At 35.4% G+C, this 19,006-nt stretch overlaps 1 protein-coding gene across 1 annotated transcript; it reads left to right on the forward strand.

Moving 5' to 3' along the window:
- The first annotated feature begins 833 nt into the window (after nucleotides 1-833).
- On the forward strand, nucleotides 834-16,062 carry GABRA6 (gamma-aminobutyric acid type A receptor subunit alpha6). The gene is made up of 9 exons (XM_055325611.1): nucleotides 834-871; nucleotides 1,070-1,188; nucleotides 1,777-1,844; nucleotides 3,804-4,024; nucleotides 4,110-4,192; nucleotides 4,774-4,917; nucleotides 5,354-5,506; nucleotides 6,746-7,005; nucleotides 15,787-16,062. Exons 1-9 carry the CDS (start codon nucleotides 834-836, stop codon nucleotides 16,060-16,062), a joined length of 1,362 nt encoding a protein of 453 aa, XP_055181586.1.
- The last annotated feature ends 2,944 nt before the right edge of the window (nucleotides 16,063-19,006 follow it).

Below are 19,006 nucleotides of genomic sequence, written 5' to 3' on the forward strand. Positions count from 1 at the left end.
CATCCATGAAACTGGCCAAGTTTCTAAAGATAGTGGTAGGACCCATTTACCTCTTAGCTTGAGATGTAATATCTTAGAAAGGATCAGCGATGTACTTAAACAAACAAACAAAAAGACATCAATTCAATAGCAAGACAGCCAGTTGTTTTAGTGTATGTAAATGCTTTTCAAAGAATAATAAGGGACAATTTTTAAGTGCAGAGGAAAGGTATGTCTGATGCAATAATCCTAATGAAATTAGAAAGAGGGGAAAAAAAGAAATCAGAAAAAGAATCCAAAAAGATCTCAATATTGTTAGACTTTAGACTTTTTGAGCAATAAGAGCTGTGTAGGAATCCTTCTGTGAACCAGAGAAATAATAAATGCTGAGCCTTTGGAACATAATCTCAATCAGCAAGATGCCACTGCTTTCCAGATTTTCTCACAGGGCCCTGCTAATTCCATGCCAAAACTAGCTGTGGATATCTTCCTTCTAATCTCCCCTAGTGCCTTATTCGATTATTGTCACTGCTCTCTGACCATACACTGTCTCTTCAGACTCTCGTTTCCCAATTGAGTCTACCAGAGGAGGCTGAGTGTCCATCAGGATGTAGTCTAAGACCACAAGCCACCTTGTTCCACATGAGAAGACAGAAGCAAGAACAAGAGAGTAAAGGGAACCTTCAAAGTTTTGCTGGCAACCTCTTCAGCTACAGATTACTGGCTGGATGCAAACAGGGAAAAGAGATATGAGGGGTCTGGACGATTACTCTAGTTGATTGGCAAAGGGGAGCTTGTTAAGAGGGAGGAGAACCTAGGAGGAGGGTGAACTGGACGTTGCAGTGCACTGCAGGATGGCGTCGCCTCTGCCCTTGCTATATATTATTCTGTGGTGAGTAAGATTTTTTCTGATTTTTCCTTTTAGTGCAGAGGAAAGTGAAAGCACACACTCACTGGGTAACTTCTAGACCAAATCATAGAATAAGCCTGGATGGTGTGGCATGTATTTGTGGTGGGGTAGATGAGGGAAGATTGAATAGACCATTCTCTTTGAGGCTGGGAGTGGGGTTCATTGATTATCTCCTCACAGGGTAGAAAATACCCTAGGGAAACTTGAAGATGAGGGAAACTTCTACTCCAAAAACATCAGTCGGATCCTGGACAACTTGCTTGAAGGCTATGACAATCGGCTGCGGCCAGGATTTGGAGGTGAGAGGAAGCATCCTTACTAGACCAAACATCTGTACTCTCCTTCCCCCTTCCTGCTGTTCCAAGACCCAGAGGCTTCATAAGGATAGCAGAGTGGTAGGGTGCAGGGGTACTGGGAAATGCCATGTGTTCCCATCCAGTCTCTGTCCCTCCTTCTGCCTGTGACCTTTTATGCATGTTATTTGAACCCTCTAAGCTTCAGCTTCCTCAGCTGTAGTGTGGGTATATGAACAGTACTTGCCTCATAGATTTGTGTGAGCATAGAATGAGATTCTCCATGTAAAGCACTTTTCTAAGTGTTCGTCCTATTAAAGCTATCAAGATGTGCTAGTTATTGTTATAATTTTTATAAGAACACTTACTTTCCCTTCATTCCTTCAATTTTCCAAATTGACCAGAAAATTTTTACAGTAATGCGACTGGTATGAGTTTTCAGAGTTGAAAAACCCAAGGGCTCTTGCTACTGGATTACTTAAGGGTGGATTGCAGATTCTGACCATGACAAAGGACTTCGTGGGAGGGTCATTACGTTCAGTCCCCTTAAAACCAGTGATGATAATTATTCTTATTCTTCTGGGCTAATTTCAGGTTCTGTTACTGAAGTCAAAACAGACATTTATGTGACCAGTTTTGGGCCTGTGTCAGACGTGGAGATGGTAAGCGAGCCCTGAGTGAGAAGGGTAATTTTACTGATTGGCTTGAGAATAGAGTCCTAGAACTAACAATCTTGGACATTGTTACCAAGCTTGGCTCCAGCATCCTAATGCAATATGTGTGCCCATGCTGGGAGGGCATGGTCATTAATGTAGGTTACTGGCTTAACCCCCTTCACATTTCACTAAGGGCTCTGCTTGAACACTTTGACCTGAGGCACTTTCTAAGATTATATGTTCTCTTCTGACCACCTATCATGCATCAATTCTTTTCTACAAAGATAAGATTTTCTCTATCTTAATGAAGTCCTGGTAAATTTTTAGAATAGAAGAAAGGAAAACCAACAAAGATGATACATCATGTAAGAGTATATTGAGGGTATCTGTGAAACTTAAAATATAGCTATTTTCTGTAACACATTATTTTTAGTATATTTTATTAAATAAGGAAGGGTATCACTTGAAAAAGCTAGTGCATTGTACCTTTTGTGTTGCAAATGGACCAGTAGGTGTTCTGGGAACTCTGTTCCAGGTACAGATGGCTGTAGGATTCGTAAGAGAGTATTTATAGTAAGTGGCAATGAAAATCTGAACTAGTCTTCTAGAACGAAGTGTATCACGGTATTTTTTCACAGTTCTCAGGTACCATTTCCTCCCTAAAAGTAAAATATAAAAGCTAAAATTGAAATAAACATAACTTTAAATAGTTCAATCATTAAAGTTTATTAGAGAAGTGTAGCTCTGGATAAATGGTTATTGAAGACTTTTTTATATTCTGCTTTTTAAGATGACAAGAAAAGAAAGAAGCAAGAAGGGAGGAAAAAAAAACGAAGGCATATCAGAGGAAGGGAAAGGAAAAGTTAGGGGAAAAGTAAGGAAAAAAAAACAAAACAAGGAAGTGAAGAAGAGGAAGGAGGACTTTAGGAGATAAATGTATTAAGACTTGAAAGAAAGGAGAGTCAGCAGTATCCAGAATCTTCAATTGTTTTACTATCATATTTTTCACTGAGTACTGACTCACCTCAAGTATAAATAACCAGAGCTCTATACTATACTATATTATGGAAGTCTGGGGAACACTTGGCACTTCATTTTATGCATGTGTGTCATTTTTAAAGAATATTTGTACAGTGGAGACTTGTGATAGCCTGGCTCTTTATTATATGGATACACTGTGTATCAAATTATATTCTGAAAATCTAATCACACAACTTGTAGTAATAGGTCTCATACAGGAACATATAAAGTAGGCAAAGCAATTGTTAGCAATATTTTGATATACTTATAAGGTATTATTTATCATTGTCTTTTGCAATGGCTCTTACCATAATTCTTAAGATTTCTAATGTTATTTAATAAAAGCCACAAATTAAAGCTCAAAATTGTAATTATGATGCTCTGGGTAATCATGGTAACATTTGCTTTTATATTCTCTGAAAACAATATAAAATAATTGTGATGTGCAGCTAGAGTATACTTATCAAGTGAAGTTTATCTATCCTTAAAAGTTTACTAAATAGTACCATGGTGTTCAGCAACACCTTTGAAAGTGAACAAGGCATTGAGGGGAATGGTTAGACTTAAGTGATGGCAGGAAGGCCAGTACAAAACCAGGACTGTAAATCTTTTCATATTTTTCTTCTAAATTAATGGAGGGGTAATTTCCCTAATAATAGGTCAATAGATAGAAAGGTGGATGACTCATAGGAAAGAGGAAGATTGTTGAAGAGAGCCAAGGTAGAGGAGGAAGGTTTGTACAACACAGCACTATCTTTTACAATAATATTGCAAATTATAAGTTTGAGAAAAATAGTTTACTGAAATCATAGTTTCTCTGATAGGTTATTATCATGAAAAATTGCTTTATTTCTTAAGTTTTAGGATTGGATATATAAGCTGGTGAATGAATTATTCTTAATAAATTATCTCCCCAGCTTGCATGAATATTTTATTTTCTCTTAGGAGTATACAATGGACGTTTTCTTCCGCCAGACTTGGACTGATGAGAGGTTAAAGTTTGGGGGACCAACTGAGATTTTGAGTTTGAATAACCTGATGGTCAGTAAAATCTGGACACCTGACACTTTTTTCAGGAATGGCAAAAAATCAATTGCACACAATATGACAACCCCTAATAAACTCTTCAGGATAATGCAGAATGGAACCATTTTATATACCATGAGGTGAGACTTCCCCAATTCAACTTCCTCTAACCCAAATGATTTGTCCAGTATACTAACTCAGAACCATTTATTTCAATGTCCCTAGGCTTACCATCAATGCTGACTGTCCTATGAGGCTGGTTAACTTTCCTATGGATGGGCATGCTTGTCCACTCAAGTTTGGGAGTTGTAAGTTACAAAAAGCCTCTGAGAGTCAAATAATGCATTCAAAATGTCTAATTATTGGGACACCTGGGTGGCTTAATTTGTTAAATGTTCAACTCTGGTTTTCAGCTCAGGTCATGATCTCAGGGTCCTGGGACAGAGCCCCACATTAGTAGGGCAGGTTGTCTGCTTGTTTCCCTCTGCTCTTCCCCCCCCCCACGCTCTATTTCTCTGAAGGGAATAAATAAATGTAAATAAATAAATAAGGGTAGAATATATATATATATATATTCTGACTACCATCAAATATATATATTTATATATATTCTGACTATAATCAAATATATATAATTATTTGATTGTAGTCAGAGATCAGAAAACAAAAGAGAAATATTACATGGTAGTCTCAATATGATTCCAGGAATATATGTATTTAATCCTGTCTGTCAATCTTGTAAATAGTCAGAGGTGTAAATCACTCAGATAAAAAAAAAAATTAAAGAAAGTTTATGGTCTTACCTTTTTTATATGGACGAAATATGCTTTGAAAAAAAACCACAACTAGTCAAATTCACTGCTATATTTCATTTGTTTAAAAAATTCAGATGCTTACCCCAAAAGTGAAATCATATATACATGGAAGAAAGGACCACTTTACTCAGTCGAAGTCCCAGAAGAATCTTCAAGTCTCCTCCAGTATGATCTGATTGGACAAACAGTATCTAGTGAAACAATTAAATCTAACACAGGTAAGAATTAGACAAGTTCCAGAATATAATCCAGCAAGGTGACTCCAGTGCACATTTTCAAAATATCTAGTTCTTTCTTCTCTGCATTAACCATCCTCAGCTATGCTTGTTGTTTTGAAGTGATGAGTAGTTTTCTTTAAACTTGATTTTGCAACTATGTGCATATAAAGATTTGTGTAAAAAATAAAAATAAAGATCTGTGTAACCTTGAAATAAGTAGTTTTGTATGTATATAACACAAAGAAACCAACTGGAAACAAAGACCTGATGTATCTATCCTCTGCTTGATCAAGTATCTTTGTCATACAGTGAAATATGCCTTTACTTGTTTTCTTCCAGCCCATGTTAATTTAAAGATCTGCACAATTTATTTCCAGTTACTTTCTTTTTGCACACTGTCAACAGCAATAATATTGATATACGTGTTTTCCAACAGGTGAATACGTAATAATGACAGTTTATTTCCACTTGCAAAGGAAGATGGGCTACTTCATGATACAGATATACACTCCTTGCATTATGACAGTCATTCTTTCCCAGGTGTCCTTCTGGATTAATAAGGAGTCTGTCCCTGCAAGAACTGTCTTTGGTATGCTTCACTCTGTCTATATTTCCATTCATCCTATAGCTCTTACTGCTTGCATATTTTAGGGGAATCTTCACACTAGTGCACTTTTTTAATTCACAAAGAAAATAGACTCCTATCATGAGTATGATATAAAATGGCTCTTATATTATCCCAAGCTATGTGGTACATACACAAAAAAATTGTCTTGGCAAGAATTCTGGATGGATTCCTGTGACTATTTACGAGTATTTTTTTTCTTTTTTAAAATCTCAATTTGCTTTTTCATAACTAAGGAAAAGCAGAAAAGTAAAAACCAACATATAAATCCATAAAAAGAAAGGCTAAGATATTGAACCCCAAATATAAATTATGTCTTGCTTTTATTAGGTTGAACTATAAGAAAGTGCCATTTTTCTAGGTCTAAAAATAGTTACATATGACCAATTTCCCATGTTTCAAACTAAATATTGAGTTGCATTTATGATATGTAGAATTGCTATTAGTTTTGATGGAAAAAATGACATTAGAAAAAGAGCTGTAACAGAAAATATCATCAATAGCAAAATCCAATTTTGGGGGGTTTTAATGATTATACAATTAGAGAGGTTCACAGGGAAGACCTGAGTCAAATTGAAATCGTAGAGGAATTTTGACTTTTTAATTTACTATATTAAAATAGATCTCATCCTGCAAATTATAAAAGAATACCTATATAATGATGTTGGCCATCTTCAAATTACATATATTCTCCACCTATTATATAAGACATTAAACTGCTAGTGACTGATGAAATTATTTTCTCATGAGTAAATATTTTACCTTAAAATCAAGCTAGATTTTTTTTTAAATTGAAGAACCTAATATTATGTTTACTATTCATACCAGATAGACTTCTTAAATATGATAGGTATTATCAGCTATTCAAATTGACCAAGAATTCAAGGTTTTAGTACTGATGTGATAATAATTTGCTGTAAGTTTTCTTAATAAGTAAACGATTAGAATTATTTGTGAGTTAAACTTTACAATAGTTAGGCTAAATCAAATCAGAAAATATTTCTTGAACAACTATGGTGTACACATCACCGCACTAAATATTGAAGGATACAAAACGATAACACCTATGATAAGAATTGTGAACAATTATAAAACAATAACAAAAATTATATTTGCAGAGTGTTTAATCCACTGACACATCCTCATTTGTTGTTATTGGATTCCAAATGCTAATGCTGCATTTCTCATTCTTTTTCATTGTAGGGATCACCACTGTTTTAACCATGACCACATTAAGCATCAGTGCCCGGCACTCCTTGCCAAAAGTGTCATATGCAACTGCCATGGATTGGTTTATAGCTGTTTGCTTTGCTTTCGTCTTCTCCGCTCTTATTGAGTTTGCGGCTGTCAACTATTTTACCAATCTTCAGACACAGAAGGCCAAAAGGAGGGCACAGAATGCAGCCTCACCCCCAGTTACAATATCAAAAGCAACTGAACCCTTGGAAGCTGAGATTGTATTGGTAATTGTTTACTTTTCTAATGTTTCTCATCACTATAGGAAAAGACAGCCTAACAGTGATCACAAACAAGTAAATAGTCCAAAAAATACTATTATGTGAACATAAATTACATAATTCTGGTTACAAGGCCAACTTTTGTTCCAATTTTGTAGGGGAAAAAAAAGCAACAATCTTTCATTTATCTTTGCTCTTAACTTCTTGCATTCTTCTTTTATCATCCTCACTGGTACTAGTGGATTCCAAGCTCTCAGAAGAGATGAGAAAATTCTTCTCAGCATTTAGATATTTCCTTTGAGCAGGTTTACTTATACCAACTAGGGAGAATAAGGTGAAAAAAAAAGTTCCTAATGAGGCTTCAGAGTCTGAGGGAAATAAACAGGGACTCCTATAGAATGGACAATTTTTGTTAGAAATCTGCTTGCTGCTTTATTTCAAGGCAAGATGTAAATATTAGGTTCTATGAATGCTGAGTCATAAGCCAGGTTTTTGATTGAAATGAAAACATTCTCATGTTCACATTTGTATATTAAGCACATGTATCCTAAAGTGTTTTTATTCAAAGACTTATAATAAGTGATGAATACCTATAAAATTCAGTTTAGATTTGCTGTGGCTAAGCTCTAGTTTTCAAAAGATTTTTTGAAAAAGAAACAAATGATGGCTTTAATAACTCAAGGGTCATAAATATGCCCCCAAATTTCAATTTCACATATGAGTAAATTTTCACAACAGTAAATTTTCATAGTTCAGCTGCAGACATTTTTTAATGGATTATAGGAATCATTGACAAATATACATTTTTATGTCAATGCAAATTCCAAATAGTAGTTCTTGAAAAGAAGAAAATCTTGCTCTGTAAAATTGAGTACTCCCGACACTTTGAATTAAAAATGTCTTTATAATCAATTCTTGTGACCTTTTCCAAATCACAGAACCACATGAAGTTCAGCTAATCCTAGTTTAACTTTAATGATAAAAATTGCAAAGCTATGTGTGTTTTACTCTCAAATACTCAGGCATTTATTGGTTAAAAAGATGATAGCTTCTTGTTGAAACTTCTCTTTTGATATACTAAGAAACTTGTTTGAGTATCTATATTTTCTCCAAGGAATAAGATAAGGCTGTTCCAATAGTGCAAATATATAAAGTCTTTTTTTTTCTTAAATTAGTTCTCATTAAAAAACAACAACAAAAGAAACCAAGTTTGCTATCCAGTGATCCAGACCAATTACCTCTGCTTACGAATCAAAAATAGAGAGGTAAAATGTTAGTTACTAGTTGCTAGAAAAACTAGGGTTCAATTCCAGATGTCATGATATACACAGATTTACAGAGGCAGAGTTATCCCATCTCCAACAATTCCACAAAGGCTGATGTATAAAAGAGTGCACACTACAAGATAAAACATTTTCAGAATATGAGGTCGTTCCTAAAATTCTTCCCTTGACCTCTTTTTTTTTTGATCTATTGTTTTTATATATATGTTTTGAAAGGCCACAAAAATATACATTTTATAGTAAAAGTATGCTAGCCTTAAGACTCAGTCTAAAACACTTGAAAATAATTTTTTAAATATTTTAAGAATTAGTTTATGTTTATAGTAACAAGTGATTATGCTATAAGCTATCCGTATTTAATAGGTACATGATCAACATATTGCCCAATGGTCACATATTATCTTACCATGTATCTATAAATAAAGAATAATTCATATTTATTAGAATTCAGTTTAACAGTTTCAGAAATGCAGTAAAAATGAAAAGAGAAATTCATGAAAAATAAGATAAAAAATAACTCAAATGATTTTGAATATGTTCATTGATCTGATGTTGAGATTAAAAGGAAAGACCAACTTCCTTACTTCAACTTCAGTTCTTTTGAAATATGTATTACTGAAAGGAATCTGATTTCAAATCCTTAGAGAAAGCATAGAGTTAGCATTTCCTTTGTCTATTATTTTAAAGGTATAATTTATTAATAAGATGGAATTTAAGATCTCAGGTCTTCATATAAGCTATCTTCTACAATTCTAAAATAGTAACATATAATGAGCAGGTCCTTTGGGAAGCTGAATAAAAATATGCATTTAAATCATCTCTAAGTACTTTTTTCTTGTGAGCTGACTTTTTCTTATGAAAAGTTTTATTTCTAAACCTGGCTTCACTTAAAACATTTTAAGGCAATGAAAAGTAGGATTTTGTTTCTGAAAGGCTAGGTCAAAGCATAAAAATAAAAATAAAAACCAAAATAAGCAAACCTAACAATACAAGCCTTGTAGGTATCAAAAATAAATATAGATGATTACATGGAACATTTACATTTTATTTATTCATGTCAAACCTTGGCAATTTGCCTTATATAATGTAGAGGAACAAACATAAATTACACATTTGCAATTTATACAACACAATGGTATATTATGATTGCTAGGCCATTTCTTTCTTTCAAATACCATGACATTTAAAAACGCCTATTCAGTTGTAATCAAAATAACGTCATTTGGGTAAGTTGGACATTGAAAAAGCAAACCAATGTGGTTAGGTTGAAATAAAATTAAGTGCTTAGATGTTTTATGTGATTCTAAGTTATATTTTAATGTCCTCATTGCTTTTCACAAGAAACTATTTAGAATGATCATGGGAAAGAGTTTATCACTTTGATTTTGACCTTGAAATTTGATATAATAATGGCAAAGAAGTTCAGGAGTTTTAAATCTAGCACTCAAACCCAAAGAGACATCTAAAACTAAATCCTCAGAAATGCTTGGTAGACTAATGATTTTCTGGTTTTAAGGCATTTAGACCTAGATACTAGGGTTTGGGTTTTGGGTTGTTTTTTTGTTTTTGTTTTTTGTTGGTTTGTTTTTAGATTTTGAGAAGAAATTATCCACACAGCTTCTTTCCTGCTTATATGGTACCTTTCCTTATTGCTTTTTATCTGGTATGCTGTATTGATATTAGAGAGTTACTCTTATCCTCATGTTTCACAAATTATTGTGTGTCTAGGGTATGCTTATTCTGCATGTTAGATCAAGTTTGGACCTACATCACTTTTTGGATGTTTGATAGTTTCCTTGTTATTTTATTTTTAAATTTCTCAACATCTTTTTTTTAAGATTTTTATTTATTTATTCATAGACACACACACAGAGAGGCAGAGACACAGGCAGAGGGAGAAGCAGGCTCCATGCAGGGAACCCGATGTGGGACTCAATCCTGGGTCTCCAGGATCATACCCCCGGGCCGCAGGCGGTCCTAAACCGCTGCACCACCGGGGCTGCCTAATAGTTTCCTTGTTATTTTAAAGGTCTAAGCCCTCATTACTATGTCCCTAAGAATGAATTTCCCCACCTATTGATACATTCAATGTGGCTTTTCTTTTTCATAGGAGGTATGATGTTCTTGGCAAATTATCTACAAACAAAATTGGCCAAAATTTCATTAGTCAAGACAAAAATTATATTTATGCTGATTACATTATTTGTTCTTTTTTTTTTCATCTGGCACCCATTTATCGAGTACCTATGTATTCACTGAATTACTCATACCATAAGTGCTTGTTAAATGTTCCATATCCTTTGTAGAATGCTGGGGATATGTTAGTGAGTGACATCAGTATCGCTTCTTCCCTCACAAGCTTTTTGCTGAACAGGAAGAAAGACAAACCAATGAACCATGACAATTCACTGTGATAAAGACTCTGGTTAGAGATGTATAGTGGCTAAAGAAGGGCCATGCAAGAGTACCTAACACAGTCTGGAGGGATTATCATTCTGGAGGAAGTGTTGCCTCAGCTGAGAACAGAAGGATGAGCCTGGCCCTGTTCTAGAAACACCAAGCCAGTTGCTAGCAACTTGGGAATAGAGAGGGGAAATAAGACATATTATATTCTTTCTTTAATCCCTTTCAAGATTGGGATGATCTGCTGGGTCATTATCATATTGCCTTCCACCTATGTAGAGAGATATGAAGCACAGAATACTAAAGGATTTACTTTCCATGTTCCAAATATTTCCTGGATTTCTTTGAATATTATCATTACTCTGTAGAACTAAGGGTTAAACTAAACCCATCAGAGACTCTGGGTCCCTTCATCATGGTTGTGCTATTGCATAAGTTCTAGAGAGGTCAGGGTGGATTAGATGAGGGGTGTAGGTAGTTAGTTCTTTCTCTATACCTTCTATCAAATCCCCATCCAATATTCCCTTCTTTACCCTCCAAACATTCCAGTATGATTTCCAGACATGTACCTTACACCACTGACCCACCAGATTGCTGCCAATAAGCTGCTTCTTTGTCGAAATTCTGGAATCATCTCTGTCCCAATTCTACCAGCTATTACTTAGATGCAAGAAAATTTGATTTGAAATTCTTATTTTCTCCATAATAATTCACATAATAGTTTTCTAAAAAAATTAAGTACTAAATGTTTTCATATTTCTCTTATATTTGATGCTCCCGTCTGCTGGTTCAAAAAGCAGGTGTTTTGTTTGTCCCTTGGATAATGCAGCCATGGCTAGAATATCTCTCTTGAGAGATAACCCATTGCCCCTCCCTCTTTAACATATTAGATTCACTGAATGCTGTATCAAAATTGCTTTAAGTACTTCCCAAATGTCTTATCTTTACATCAAATAATTAATTGTCATAAAGTCCTGTTTGACTCAAAGTACCTTTGCAATATGGCATTACTTAAAACAAAGCAGTGCTCTATAAATACCCAAAGCAGGATGGCATTCAGCAGCAGGGAAGCCCTGGAAAAATTCAAAACCACAGGTGTTCCACTCAAAACAGTGACAGCCCCAAGCTGAGCCCTCATCTGGACTCTGACAAAAACCTATTTTACCATCAGCTGAAGTTGCTGGGCTTACAATAGAACAGGCGGGGTCTGAAGCAAACCTGTATCTTGAATGGCTTGTAAAATTGGCTTTCTTTTCAGAAATTCAATGTGATTCTTCTAAATTGGAGTCCAGTTTCCTGTACTGCCAATTCCCAATTATGCAGGAGCTGATTATCCAGCATGTGGGTTAGCCAGGCCTCTTGCATTTCCTTGAGCATATCATATTTCCTGCCTGCTAGAAATACCCCCAAGCACTGCTGGACAGTGAGATAGCTGTAACTCCAACAAGCCAGTGATACTCAGTAACAGGTGACTTTTTTCCCTAGAGGATATTTGGCAATGCCTGGAGATATATCTGGTTGTCATAATGTTGAGGAGGGAGATGCTACAGACATCTTGTGGGTAGAAGAATCCAGTGATACTTCTCAACATCCCATGATGTGCAGGATAATCTTTCACAACATAGAAGTATCCTACCCAGAGTATCAATGGTTTTGTGTTTGAGAAACCATGCCCTGAACCTTAGAGCTGATGGGAAGAAATCATAAAAATTATTAAGAGTGTGATCTTAAGCATCTGAGAGTGATTAATCAATTCAGGCAGTGATTACCTTGTGTGAGTTTCCCACTTCAGCCTTCATTTTCTCATCTCTAAAATGAAAATAATAATTACATTATAGTTTTTTTCCAGGAATAGGCAAAATAATGCATGCTAAGGGCTGTGTAGTACTTGTCAATTATAAGCATTTAGATTTGGTACTTGTAATATGAAATGATACACTAAAATATAATGTAAAATAATCATAAAACTTTTTGTTTCTTTTCCCTGCCTGATCACTCTAAGAAATCCTGGAAATGTTTAGATTTTCATTCGTTTGCTGATTCAGCATATGCTTATCAAGCATAGATTACGCTCTGTGCACTGGTGAGGTACCGTGAAGCACTTATATTTGGAAATAATATGCCCTCTACCAACAAGGAGATTTTATGTCAGGAAAGGATATAAGGCACAACTGAAATCATGTTTACAAGGAAGAGTATGATAACAGCTAAGTAAATTATAACAGCTAAGTAGGCAGAAAAGTATTCTCTAATATGTCTATGATATACATTTAGTATATCTAATATCTATCCATCTATCTTATCTGTAAATATATACATCACATTTGCTTTCTCAAATTTTTAGGGAAAAGGAAAACTTACAGAGAAAGTAATAATTGTCCCTAGCTTTAAAGAAGGGAACTTCATATAGCAGAAAATTAGTATATATGGAATTGCAATCTAAGGCTTTTTCACTTTATTGTCCTCCTAACTCTTAAACAACCCTCCATAAAGATTGTTTGGGGAAGTAGATGAGGAAATGGGGAATCCTGTTGTAGGGGATCTTTGATTCCAGGCTAATGCCATTAAATTTTTCATGTGTTTTGAATGTCATTTGGTAATTCTTACTTTATGTGTGACATTGTGACAATGCCAAAAGATTGACAAATAACTATTTTCTCCCATAGCTTTAAAGAGGGGGAGATAAAACAATGCTTTACATTTTCATGGTAAAATATGTTTTATAATCATTTTTTGCCTCAACGACCTTTTTCATGTCTTCCCTCTTTCTTCTTAATAAAGGAAATAAACACAGGCAATGTGTGCTATTAAAAATCAAGATGAGTTTAGAAAGAGAATCTGCTCTAAAGGCTTGCTCTCATTTTCCTCCATCATGATCCTTAGAAATTTTACTAAAGTATTTCAGTGTTCCATGTATCTGGGAGGAGGATAACACTTTCTGGAAAATGAAATAGTAACACATTTTGCTCTTTCAGTGGGGGAATATTTCAATAACATAGTTAAGGGCTAAAAATTCAAATTAGAGTCTGAGATATATGATAGAAACTCTGAAAAGAAGGTGCTATGTTTATTCTCTATTTGCACTGAGACCAAAATACCACTGTTCTGGTCCTATCCACATACTGGCTGGTGACCATGGGCACAGTAGTCCTCAGCTGTCACATGATTTTAATAGAAGGTGTTATTTATTTCCTGTCTAAGATATGCAGACAGAGCCCTCTACTATTTAAGTTATATTCTAACATCAAAACCTATGATTTATTTTATTCTGTAAAAAGTCCTTAGCACAATACTGGGTGAATACATAATAAATAAAGATATTCTTTCCTTGAAATTCACCATGGTCATGAGAAATCTGACATGACTACAGAGATTCATTTTTGCTTTTGGTGAAGAGATTTTCCCATGGCCTCTAAAAGCACACCGGGCTTTAACTCTCAATGATGACTATTATTATTTAGGTACTCAGTAAATTCTATGACAAATCACACGGCAAAATTCAGAAGAGGACTATAGAGAGAAGAGGTTCTTGGATTCATTATTTCTTGCACTCCAAATGTCACCACATCGGCAGGTCATTCTGGTCCTGTGGCTCAACCCGCACAGGGGAGGCGACTGCCTCATCCTGTTGCTGTAGGGTTGCTGGCTAAAACCACGGGAGTCTGCCCACGTGAGTAACATACCCTGCCAGGCATCAAAGTGGTGATTTTGCTGCCAGGGAGAAAACAAGGCAGTGTTACAAGAGCAGAGATCATTTACAGCAAGTGTTTGAAGGCAGAAACCAACAAGGACAACCTGGCCACAAGGAGAGTGACTATTGCAAGATATAGATAAGAAAATATATAAATCAGAGGAAGGTCCCCTGGCCTCCAATGGTATGAAAGGAGTCTAAAGCAAACAGAATTAGAGTCTCTGAACTAGACCCAGTACTTTAAAGACAAGAAAATGTGTGGATGATGCAATAAACATTGAAATTGACCAGTGTAGTTTATTACTAATTTTGCGACTATGAGCTAGGCCTTTCCAGCTCCACCCTCTGGACTTAGCCTTCTCAGTTGACAATTAATGTACTAAATATTCCTTTCAGGACTAAAAATGGTTGTCTTATGATTTCTAATGATAAAAAAGAATGTATAACAATTCTGAAGTCAGTAAATGAAATCATTTTTTGGTGACTTAAGATGGAGGACCAGTGGAGAAGTTCTGAATGGGAAGCAGAAAGCTCTCAACATAGAACTTATGAGCTTAAAAGGCAGTATATATCAAGGGATGAATAGTCATTCCACTCAGTTTATGGGTACTGATACTTTGTCTCTGCCTTTTCACAAACACAAGCACTTTAATATTTTTTGTTGCTGTTTTCTCAGCTGGTTCAAATTTATGAACATGTGAAGATGAGGATAGAGGCGAAAAGGATGATATCAACTAACTGAACTGCTAGATTTTCTTATATTAACTAATTGTCCATATATTCCAAATTGAAATTGCCTTTGTTACCTACACTCATTGTTCTATAGGCTTATGCACCACCAGGAAAACGTGGGGATGATGAAATAAGCATTGAAATTGACCAGTGTAGTTTTTCCTAATAGCCTAATGGTCATTACAGTTTCTGGAATGTGGAATATGCTTGGCATCAATTGCTGATGTATTAAATTATAGGATGTTGGATGGAAGCAAATAATTTTTTTAAATTTGTTTTACCACTTTCTTGAAAGAGTAGCACCATCAAATACTATTAAGAATTTGCTAATATTGGGGTGCCTGGGTGGCTCAGTTGGTTAAGCGTCTGCCTTTGGCTCAGGTCACAATCTCAGGGTCCTGGAATTGAGCTCCCCATCAGGCTCTCTGCTCAGCAGGAAGCCTGCTTCTGCCTGCTGCTCCACCTGCTTGTGTTCTCACTCTCTCTCTCTGTCTGTCAAATAAATAAAATCTTGAAAAAAATTTTGTCAATATTTAAACAAGCATTTGCTAATATTTTATCTTAAATATATAATAATATGTGATATTATAATATAATAACATCTGTCAATGGTGAAAAAGTGACTAAGGGATCTCTAGTCTTTGATTTAAGCTGAATATTTATGTCGTTTCCTTACAGCATCCTGATTCCAAGTATCATCTGAAGAAAAGAATCACCTCTCTGACTTTGCCAATAGTTCCATCCCCTGAGGCCAGCAAAGTCCTCACAGGAGCTCCCATCTTGCAATCAACACCTGTCACACCCCCACCACTCTCTCCAGCCTTTGGAGGCACCAGTAAAATAGACCAGTATTCTCGGATTCTCTTCCCAGTTGCATTTGCAGGATTTAACCTTGTATACTGGGTAGTTTACCTTTCCAAAGACACAATGGAAGTGAGCAGCAGTGTTGAATAGCTTGCAGCCAAGACAACTTGTATTCTGTAAGTTCTTATTTTGTAGTATTAAGACTTGTATAGATGCTTTTCTGAAACATTGAAAATCTGTAACACATAGCTTTGAGTAAGCATGTATGGGCCAAAAAGCAATAATGTTACTCCTCAGAACTAGAAGTTGAAAGTTGTTGGAAAATAAGACTTTTTTGTATGTTAGAGAAAAAATTTTAAGAGAATAAGGTGTACTCAAGATGAATTTGCCAATCTTTGTCCTTCAGTGTTCAATATTTTAATTGTCACTGTGAATAGCCTTTACCACAAAGAAGATAAACTAAGACATGCTGACACATCCAAAGGTGGCCTTAAAATACATTTATTTTGGCTTAGTTGTCAAAAAGAGCAAAATATAAATAGTCTAAATATTTATCAATAGGTTAATACCAGCATGTTGGAGACCTTTATGCCAGTAAAATTGTTTTCAGCATCATTGTACAGCCTGTATTGAGCTTAGCCATTTGTTTTTAACCTTGCTGTGCTGTTTTACCTCAATAAAAATAAATAAATAAAGTATGCATATGTACATAGCTTTAGCTGGACTGCAATACAGTGCTGCTTTATCTCATTAGGCTCTCCTTTCAAAATAATATGCTCATCATAATTCCATGAAATTGTAGAAAAAAATAAGACTATAATGGAGCCTTGTTATGACTGTGGCTATATCTCATATTTTTCACTTGAGTATACCACTAAATAAAACAATAATAAACATGGTTCTCTGGATCTGTTAGATAAAGCTAGAGAGAAGACTTTCAAGTATGAAGAAATGAAGAGACTACCTCTACCCAGTGTTAGTGTCCCTGGTGATTCTAAGAAGTAGAAGGTGCGGCACAGGCAGGATCAGTCATCTGGCTCTAAACAGAGTCGAGGGGCACCTGGGTGGCTCAGCAGTTGAGCATCTGCCTTCGGCTCAGGTCATGATCCCGGGTCATGGGATCAAGTCCCACATCAGTCTCCCCGCAGGGAGCCTGCCTCTGCCTCTGCCTATGTCTCTGCCTATCTCTCTGTGTGTCTCTCATGAATAAATAAATAAAATCTTTAAAAAAAATAGAGTCATGTTTGTATTTAGAGTCAATCTTTCATCTCCTTCCTGCTCACTCAATACACTTTCAGTTATAAGATGAATACAGTCTAAGTAATATATAGCATGGTAACTATAGTATAACTCTCTATTGTATGATTGACAGTCAGTAACAGGGACACCTGCGTGGCTCAGCAGTTGAGCATCTGTCTTTGGCTCAGGGCGTGATCCTGGTCCCAGGATGGAGTCCCACATCAGGCTCCCTGAGAGAAGTCTTCTTCTCCCTCTGTCTATGCTTCTGCCTCTCTCTGTGTGTGTCTCTCATGAATAAATAAATAAAATCTTAAAAAAAAAGTCAATAAGAGAGAACTTAAATGTTCTCAGGGGGAAAAAAAAACCTAAAAGGTAAATATGTAAGTTAATGGATATGTTAATTGACTAACTCAATGGAGGGGATCATTTCCTAATCATATCAAATCATCACATTGTACATTCTAAATACCTTGCAATTTTGTCAATTATACCTGAATAAAGCAGAAAAAAACATGAATGAGACTACTTGTCTCTCTTTCTGCTATCCCAGCTCTTCCTGATGCTGACTCTAGCCATGTTTCTCCCACAGAGAATAAGAGTCTTATGGAAAGAGGAACTAAGGTAGGAAAAGGCATGCAGGATGATTTGTCCAAATTGATAAACCTTCGTTAGTTGTTGTTGGGCCTTAAACATCACCGAGATTACCCTGAGCTATGAACTCAGAAAGAAATATTTTGAGATCACTACTTTTGACTTAATCCAGAAAAATTCCAAAATTCTACAGCCCAACAAATTAGAGGGTAACTAAAATAGCTCCCCGTTAAGGGTGAGGAGAATGAGAGCTCCATCCAATGTCTCTATTAATTAGCTACCTGACCAAATCTCTTAGTCTTTGGGAGACTTCCTTGTATTTTCAACTATAGGATGAGAGGGATTGATCAGATGCCCTTTAGAGGTCCTCTCCTTTTAAACAATTTATGCTTGTTTTGTTACTACTCTTTTCTATGTAAATTAAGTTAGTCTAACTATACTGGGCCTGCTTCTGTTTTAGGGAGTACATTAAACACTAGGCAAGTGTTACCATCTTGTATGCTATATTACATTTAATCTTCCTCACAAACCGGTAAAGTATATACTATTATCATCTTCCATTTAAAAGATGAGAAACCAGGGTACAGAGAGGATAACTCATTTTTTTCAAAAGCAAATGGCACTCAGGTAGTATAGCTGAGAATCTATATGCAGTGTGAATCTATAGCTTGTTCACTTAATCATAACCATATACATCCTCATAGAACCCAATGCAACTCATTTTAATCCCCTTCAGAATTCTCTCATCTTGTCTTTTGTTTCCTGTAATAATTTTCATGGTGTTCTGATATCCTTCCTGCCCCTTCTTCAGCATTCATTCTACATTTCACTGCAAAGAACATTACTTTCAGTCAACATTTATGCTTAGAGCTGAAATAGATAAGTAAAACCAATTTATTGGTATTAGATTTCTCCTTGATAAAAGAATCTTGAAAAAAATAATAAAATTATAACATTTCTGAATTGCTAAGGATTCTAGAGAATACTATTTTTCAATGTATGTCATGGAGTGGTAATAGAGATTAACTGTAAACAAAATAGTTTTCCTAGTCAAATAATTTGGGAAGAGATGTTGAATATTTTCTGCTGGACTGCTCAGAGCATTTATTATGCTTATGTGCACCATGATTCTCTCACTGTTTGCTATAGTATTTAACATTTCCCAAATCCCCATGACCATAAGTATTATTTTGCTGGGAGGAAATTTTGGGATTAGTATTCACCAGAAAAAAATTGGGAAACACCATCTTAGTATTATTTATAC

This window comes from Nyctereutes procyonoides, unplaced genomic scaffold (genome assembly GCF_905146905.1).
Source record: "Nyctereutes procyonoides isolate TBG_1078 unplaced genomic scaffold, NYPRO_anot_genome, whole genome shotgun sequence".
NCBI lineage: Eukaryota > Metazoa > Chordata > Mammalia > Carnivora > Canidae > Nyctereutes > Nyctereutes procyonoides.

What these genes read in the sequence shown, in the direction of transcription:
- GABRA6 (XM_055325611.1), top strand. Translation starts at nt 834, where the DNA reads ATGGCGTCGCCTCTGCCCTTGCTATATATTATTCTGTG. An exon ending in GCTGCGGCCAGGATTTGGAG is followed by an intron (nt 1,189 to 1,776) that starts GTGAGAGGAAGC and finishes GGCTAATTTCAG; the next exon opens with GTTCTGTTACTGAAGTCAAA. An exon ending in CCCTGCAAGAACTGTCTTTG is followed by an intron (nt 5,507 to 6,745) that starts GTATGCTTCACT and finishes TTTTCATTGTAG; the next exon opens with GGATCACCACTGTTTTAACC.